The 8,931-nt window shown below is 42.6% G+C and overlaps 1 protein-coding gene across 1 annotated transcript; it reads right to left on the bottom strand.

The window, feature by feature from the left end:
* Positions 1-2,008: 2,008 nt before the first annotated feature.
* Positions 2,009-4,963, bottom strand: LOC133533784 (uncharacterized). Its single transcript, XM_061872832.1, has 2 exons — positions 2,229-4,963; positions 2,009-2,107 (listed from the first exon to the last, which is right to left on the bottom strand). The coding sequence occupies exons 1-2, from the start codon at positions 4,512-4,514 to the stop codon at positions 2,009-2,011; spliced, it is 2,385 nt and encodes a 794-aa protein (XP_061728816.1). The 5' UTR covers positions 4,515-4,963.
* Positions 4,964-8,931: the final 3,968 nt, after the last annotated feature.

Below are 8,931 nucleotides of genomic sequence, written 5' to 3'. Positions count from 1 at the left end.
TCTTTGTCTGTAAGGGCAATGACATTGCGTACATTTTGTTTAAGGTATTTTAGGCCGCATTAACACCTATTAAATTACCTCAGCGTAACAAGAACCTCCTTTATATTTCATTATTTTTACAAGTTAGCTCAACCTTAAATATTTTTGCTCTTTAGTCCCTTATATTTACATGCGTAAAGCTACTTCCAATACTATTAAAGTCTTCAATCATTACATTGGCATCAACACTGTTATAGTAGAGCAACGTTATATATCTTTGACGATATCATTTTGAGATATGTATAATGACCGACTGTAGACCGAAGAGCGAAGTGACCGAAGAGCGTAGCGACCGAAGTGCGAATCGACCGAAGAGCGAAGCGACCAAAAGGAGCAAAGCAACCGAAGAACCAAATGACCGAAGCATTATAACCTCGACACTTAAAATGAAGCACATATAGCCTCGACGCTGCGGAAATGGAGGCCTCGATACGATTATTGTGGAATTGTAGAGTACATATAACTTAAAGTGCGGTATATATCTTCGTCACTGCGACAGCTGCGACAGCGGACCCCTTGACACAATTATTGTGGAGTAATGATAGCATCCTCACTATGACGTGGGGCAAACTTAGCCTCAACACTACGACAGCAGAGCCCTCGACACAATGATTGTGGAGTAATGATAGCCTCCTCACTATTAAAGTGGGGTACATATAGCCTCGACGCTGTGAAAGCGGAGCCCTCGACACAATATTGTGGAGTAATGATAGCCTCTTCACTATTAAAGTGGGGCAAATATGGCTTCAACGCTGTGAAAGCGGAGCCCTCGACACAATGACTGTGGAGTAATGATAGCCTCTTCACTATTAAAGTGGGGCAAATATAGCTTCGACGCTGTGAAAGCGGAGCACTCGACACAATGGTTGTGGAGTAATGATAGCCTCATCACTATTAAAGTGGGGCAAATATAGCTTCAACGCTGTTAAAGCGGAGCCCTCGACACAGTGATTGTGGAGTAATGATAGCCTCATCACTATTAAAGTGGGGCAAATATAGCTTCGACGCTGTTAAAGCGGAGCCCTCGACACAATGGTTGTGGAGTAATGATAGCCTCATCACTATTAAAGTGGGGCAAATATAGCTTCGACGCTGTTAAAGCGGAGCCCTCGACACAATGATTGTGGAGTAATGATAGCCTCATCACTATTAAAGTGGGGCAAATATAGCTTCAACGCTGTTAAAGCGGAGCCCTCGACACAATGATTGTGGAGTAATGATAGCCTCATCACTATTAAAGTGGGGCAAATATAGCTTCGACGCTGTGAAAGCGGAGCCCTCGACACAATGGTTGTGGAGTAATGATAGCCTCTTCACTATTAAAGTGGGGCAAATATAGTACCATGTCGACATCTCATTTATAAGAAAATATTTATTTAATATGTGTTTTAATTTTGAACTATTTATTAATGTGCATTATAAAATTACATTAAAACTTTAATCAACACAGTTAATACCGATTTTCTGTTTGATGAATATCTTGTTGCACAGTAAACCTAAGCCTCTAAGTACTCACGGAAAGGAGAATTATTATTAGACGGAGTCCACAATATTACACAAATCAAGTATATCTTTCCATAATATATTTCATTTTAAAATTTATAGCGGGTGTAGGAAATAAGTAACAAAGATCGGCACTGAAGTTAGAAAAAAAGGTTTATTTTAATAAATGAACACCGTACTATAAAACACAAAAAGTTATTACAAAATCGATCGGTCGTGGGGTCGAGTACGCGCACACGTTTATCCCCATCGGCACCTGCTACCGGACTAACTGCGCGCAGCGCTGTTGGCGTCCGCGCAATACTAAAACATGTGTTCGCGCAAGCGACCAGCATAAATTGACCTGCGGCTTAATCTGTCAGAAACCGAGCCGGAGGTCGACCTCGATTAGTTCTATTGGGAAGGCGCAAAGTTGGAGTGCCAACTACTTCCAACGGACGCGTAGGCGTGCCGTCTCTGTCACACGCTATAGACTCCCCCTCGAGTTCATGAAGACGCCCACGTCCATGGACTCGCACAACACTCTGGTCTCGGTTACGTGGACGACCTCTATTTCGTTTAGGCACTACGGGAGAAGGAAGGACGTCATCCCTACTATTATAACGAACCAGTTGAGAGGAGTGATACTTGCCCAGAACCTCACCGGGTGATTTAGGATCAGCGACTAGGTAAGTCGTCGGACTAACCTTCTTAACAACCAGGTAAGGGCCATCTCTTTTTATTATATCGTCCGCCAGCATCTTCTCTATTTCCGCTCGCATCACCTCCTTCTTGGCAGGTGTGACACGACAAGGCAGCACCGCGATAGGTGCATGGTCACCCGTGTCGATCCTGTGCTCAGCAAAAGGAGTTGGCCCTCCCCCTGGCTCAAACAGATCCCTGTTCCCAGTGAGCAACTGGGCAAGCAACTCGCGTTGTTGTGCGTTCAGCAACGTAGCCTCGTTCTCCCGAAGCACCTCTAAAGCAGCAACACATAGAGTGGGAGGTGACACGCTTTCGAACTGTAACTCATACTTTTGCTTACTATTTTCAGCGAAATACCAGAGATCATCGCGAAAATCAACGACTAAACCGAAATTCTTAAGGAAATCTATTCCTAAGAGAGACTCGTTACCGACGGCATCAGGAAAAATCACAAAACTAGTTTTTCTTGTCTTGTGTTTCAGTGTCACCTCCACCTCCGCGGTTAATACAGTCATATCCCTACTAACACCGTCTGCCAACCTAACACTCATTGTTGACGACACTAACGGGTGTCCTTTACTTCGCAGGAAAGCGTACAACGTGTGACCAGCAACACTAGCCTTAGCCGCAGGATCAACAAGTGCAGAGCCACTCGCCCCGAGAATATTTATAACCATAAGAGGGCGGGGAGAAGCTTTGACATTTACCTGACAAACATTGATTTTATCAACACCAACTTGACTTACATTGTTACAAAATAAAGTTTGACTATCATTATTACAAGACAGCGTCTGATTATCATTATTACAAAACAATGTTTGTGCGTACCTAAAATCACCCACAGGATGCGTAGGGTTACCTCCTCCACAGTGCGCAGGCGAAGGGTTAGCGGTCGGCGCGGCGCATATCCCTAGCATGACCGCATCGCCCGGAGTGCGCGCCGCTGCTCCGTGACCGGCGGCGTAGGTACCGCGCTCTCGCAAGCACTCGTGAGCACGCGCAGCACTTTCGCAAGGCCGTACGGCGGGACTTTCGCCGCGCCATACACGGGCCTTCGCGGCGTCGGGCGGCGGTGACGCAGGTTGCGACGAGTCGTGTCCGCTCGACCCGCGCTCGCGCGGGTTAGCGGCGTCGTCGACGTGACAGGATACTACGTCGAGCGAATAAAACGACACCCCCGAGTTAGAGTTACAACTAGGACACTTAGACCGAATAACATTAGGGGCACCGCAACCGTAACACTTAACTTTTTCAACGACCTTATTTTCTACGCACTTATCACTTTTTTCACTTTTATTTAATCTTTCACAGTTATCTTTACTGTGCCCGCCGCGACGGCAATAAACGCAATACAAACGACGAGACTTGACGTCAGGTTGATCGGAAGAAGACGGCGCACGCGACGTTGAAGCGTAGGTATCTTCGGCGGCGGCGGCACTTTGCCTAGCAACGCCGCTCGCACCGCTGGCGCGCGACCTTGCGCTATTCGGCGAAACGCTCTCTGCCGTGGAACTTTGACGATCGTTCGATTTTTTCGCCGCAACGGGTATATGATTTTCTTTGCGTGAATCTTCAATACTTTGACAATGTTTCAACAATGTATCAAAAGTATCTATGTTGTCTCTTTTTAACCGTTTTCTTATTCGGCGGTCTAAAAGCCCGAACACCATGTCTATTTGCACTCGCTCACTTAGGTCTTCCCGTGGCAATTTAGCTAATAACGCTCTGGCTTTGGACACAAATATTTCTGTGTTTTGTTCGCCTTGAACTAACGAGAAAAGCTCTGTGTATATAACAAAAGGAGGGCGGCGCTCGCCGAAAGCACTTTGTAGCTTATCGAGCGCATCTGCCCACGTCCTTACTTGTGATTTTACACCTTGCCACCAAACTCCTGCGTCTTTCGTGAGTAGCAGTGACAAACCGCGAACAGCATTTTCGTCCGTAATATGCAAGCATGACTTGTAACTTTCAATGTTATCAACGAAACTTTCTAGATGCTCTTCTTTGCTGCCGCTGTAACGAGCCGTACATTGTGCAAAGTTACCATTAACTGAAGCGAATGTAGCAGCAGCAGCGATGGCAGCCGCCGTGGCGTCGGCCTGTGACGGAGTTGAAGACCTCACCTCGCGAAGCAGTTGCTGACAAAACTCGTTCTGAGTTTGTTGCAAGGTGGTCAACATCGTCGTTAAGGCTTCCTGGTTCATTGTGATGTTCTCGTTGACTGACTCGGTGCTCCCGTGTGAACCCAACGAGAGTCTACCACCACGACGCCGACGTGTGAGAGGCATTTTCTTGAAAATCCAGACAAATCACGACCGGTAGGTACTCTTGGTGAACGCGCGTTCGAACTTTCCAGACCCAAAGACGTTGGGCGGCCAGAATATAGCGGGTGTAGGAAATAAGTAACAAAGATCGGCACTGAAGTTAGAAAAAAAGGTTTATTTTAATAAATGAACACCGTACTATAAAACACAAAAAGTTATTACAAAATCGATCGGTCGTGGGGTCGAGTACGCGCACACGTTTATCCCCATCGGCACCTGCTACCGGACTAACTGCGCGCAGCGCTGTTGGCGTCCGCGCAATACTAAAACATGTGTTCGCGCAAGCGACCAGCATAAATTGACCTGCGGCTTAATCTGTCAGAAACCGAGCCGGAGGTCGACCTCGATTAGTTCTATTGGGAAGGCGCAAAGTTGGAGTGCCAACTACTTCCAACGGACGCGTAGGCGTGCCGTCTCTGTCACACGCTATAAATTATATTATATTATGTTAATCAAAGCTGTCTAATAATAACAAAGCGGGTAACTAACTGATGATCAAATTTAGGAGGCGACCACATCGATTGGACCCAAGACTCGACGATACCGCGATGTCCGATTAAAGCCTACTACCTAATCCGTCATGATCCATACGATAGATTCACTATGGCCCTCATATGGGGCATGGGGCGCACGGTATCGGAGCACGCATAGCACGTCCCGTTTGTATACGTCGATTAATGGCATTAAACACTTTAAACTGTCAGTCAGACTAAATAGTCTTCCAATGTCTTATAGATTGTGTATTGATTGACATTACTCCTGTATATTTATACCTATAGGTATCATCATAAGACGCTCATTAAACTTGTTGGTACTGTGTATGTACATTTGCATAAAGACGCGTTTTGTTATCATTCATAGGCACTTATTACCAATCGGCAAGGATTACCATTGTTATCTGTTTTATTATATGGTAGGGTAGATCGGACATGGTAAAAGCCGCTTTCGTGAAACGATTACCTAGTATATATTAACTTTATTCAGATATGGTTTGTATATTTAAATCTGTACGCGAAAGCATCTCGTAAAAAAAAAAAAAATTGTGAGTGAACATTGCATTTTAAGTATGCAATCATAAAATGAAATCTAAATAATATTATATTAGTAAATAATACTATAATAGTACGTATTACAATTATTTAAAGTTCAAATTGTAATCTATTTGTAGCCCCATACTTATTTTTTCCGTAATTTATTTATTCAAAAAAGAAGGTAGTTGTAGTAAGTGATTTCGTATGAACGTAAAAATTACTTACTTGATTTCTTGGGTAATAAGTTTATTACGCTAAACGAATATACCTACAATTTCAAATTGAAAGTTTAACTGCCATGTAAGTATGGCAAACGAGACTAGACTTGCCGAGCTGAATAAACATCAATTTTTCGTTCGAGGGTACGGCGGTCGGCAGTTCAAATAATGTTTTGATTCTATACTTCTTATTCAGCGCACAATAAACATTAATCGAAACACAATTAGGTACACATATTTAGAGGAACACTATTTTGGCGAAAATACGTGTGACTCGGACTAACACAAAAACATGTAATGAGCACTGGAGGAGCGATGTCGAAGCAGGAACGCAGCGTAGCGAGTGAGAGGGACAGCGCGAACTTGTTTTTTAAATACTATAATCTCTAAAATGTGTGACTTGGACTGCACGATAACGTGTACTGCTGCTAGTAAATTATATTTGTTGTCTTGGATTTGGATACGAAGTATAATTAAAAACATAGAAAAAACCCATGACTCAGGAACAAATATTCGTGGTCATCACACAAATAAATGCCCTTACCAGGATTAGGACCCGGGACCATCGGCTTCATAGGCAGGGTCAATACCCACTAAGTCAGACAGGTCGTTATTATTTAAACATACATATAATCAAGCCTATTTCTCGGAAGGGTAGGCGGAGACCACGGATTTCCACTTGCTACGATTCTGAGTATCCTGACGCACCTCTTTCGCTTCCTTCTTTTTCATAACATTCCTCATACACATACGCCGGGTTAGGGTGCTCTTGACCTGACCTTTCTTCAGGATTTCCCCAATTTGATCAGAGAAAGTCCATCGATTCTACCCCTGCCGAGTAACACGACTCAAAATCAGAATCGGCCTGCATGTCCTAACCACATATTAATTTAATAGTACGAATTGCGAGCTCACGTTCAATTCAATTTGCCGTCCATATATTACGTTGGTATAATTACTATGGGCTACAATTTATACCTCCTAACTGTGCAATATATGTATTTGGTGGTTAAATAATAGCTGTAATAGCTTCATCGTGTTGAATGAGTTCATTTAAGATGGGTTAAAGGAATTAGCTGACTTAGGAAATTCGAGAGTTTTCGAAATACCTACTTACCTATTGATATAAAATGATAAAAACCCTCTTTTATTATTTCTTGGTGCCGTTAACACATGTTCTGTCTATCGTAACCAAACCAAAAGCAACGTCAAAAACTGTTTGAATTGAAATTAGTTTTCGCCAATAAATAAACAACAAAGAATCAGACATACCTATGTTTTAATAGTTTAGAAAGGTCGATACACTTTTTCTATATTGGACTACTAAATAATAATGTGGGTCCGTTGGTAGACATTTTAAGTTTATTGCAAAATGGAAAGAGGGAAGAAAATACTTGAAGACACATTTTAACTAACTTTTAACTATCCATACAAACTGCACGAATTCAAAGTTTTATAGGTATGGTTTTTTTTAAGTAAGCTTTTTTCCGGATTGGACTATTTTTTTAATATTAGTTATAGGTAAGTACAAATACGTATATTATACGTATTTGTACTTATATATATTTAACAAATAGGTCGAATATAATATCTTTATTAGTACACTTTAGTAAAAAGATACATAAGAGAAGAAAAAGCAATAGGTTAAATGTAAAGGCAGACAACAGGCGGTCGTATCGCTAACGAGCGATCTCTTCCAAACAACCTTCTACAGTCCTAACGTACATCGATCCTTTTTATAAAACTCCGACGGTGTTACAATTTTCGTGATCCTATTTAGAATATAATAATGCAGCCCATATACATCCCAACGCTGGGCACAGGCCTCCTCTGATACGCGAGAGGGCTCGGGCTATAGTCCCCACGCTAGCCCAACGCGGATTGGGGACTTCACATACACCTTTGAATTTCTTCGCAGATGTGTGCAGGTTTCCTCACGATCTTTTCCTTCACCGAAAAGCTAGTGGTAAATATCTAATGATATTATGTACATAAGTTCCGAAAAACTCATTGGTACGAGCCAGGGTTTGAAGCCCGACCTCCGGATTGAAAGTCGGACGTCATATCCACTCGGCCTCCACCGCTTTTTCCTATTTATGGTGCCAAAATGAATATCAAAATACAGTGAAATCTTTCGAAACCATAAACATCCCAAATTGCCCCCTTAATGTGTAAATCCCTTCCCCCTTACCTCCTATCGCTCACACACGTATCTCAGAAGTAAAGCTGTAAAATGTAAAATGTTGGCTTGTAATATTTTGTTTACGGAGGACAGGGGTGTAAAAGTAAGTGAATTTGTTTAACGTACCAGTCGTTTGGATGTGATGGTTTATCTTACCAGTCGTTTGGGAAGACGGGGCGCGAGTAAAGAAGATTGAATTTTTTAGTATTTGTTATATTAAAAACTGGGGTTGCAGCACGTATTGTGGTGGCTGTGTCGAGCGGCAGAATTCTGATATCAAACTTGATAAAAAAATGAATAAATGTAATCCATAACTATTTATTTTTATGAAAAAAAGATGTATGTGGATTCTTGTTATTAAAAGTGACATTTTTTTAATGTCCGCTCACTGCGTACGCGTACTTTTCCAATTTGCGAAGAAGCGCTGGTGGCCTAGCGGTAAGAGCGTGCGACTTGCAATCCGGAGGTCGCGGGTTCAAACCCCGGCTCGTACCAATGAGTTTTTCAGAACTAACGACGAAATATCATTTGATATTCACCAGTCGCTTTTCGGTGAAGGAAAACATCGTGAGGAAACCGGACTAATCCCAATAAGGCCTAGTTTACCCTCTGGGTTGAAAGGTCAGATGGCAGTCGCTTTCGTAAATACTAGTGCCTACGCCAATTCTCGGGATTAGTTGCGGACCCCAGGCTCCCATGAGCCGTAGCAAAATGGCGGGACAACGCGAGGAAGAAAAAAAAACTTTGCCTTACACGAGAACCCCACAGTAAGCTGCAGAGATAACTGACCCCACCTGCATAGAAACCTTGCTTCCAGTGGGGGTCAGTTATTTATGCACTGACATAACATTAAATGGCATTATTACCTTTAAATTTGATTGAAGTAGATTAGCCAAAACAAAACTCTAATCTACAACTCAGTTGTTAAAAATTTACCTTCAAAAATTTAC

This window comes from Cydia pomonella, unplaced genomic scaffold (genome assembly GCF_033807575.1).
Source record: "Cydia pomonella isolate Wapato2018A unplaced genomic scaffold, ilCydPomo1 PGA_scaffold_205, whole genome shotgun sequence".
NCBI lineage: Eukaryota > Metazoa > Arthropoda > Insecta > Lepidoptera > Tortricidae > Cydia > Cydia pomonella.
Note: the sequence above shows the minus strand (reverse complement) of the source record. Positions and strands in the feature narration are given on the sequence as shown.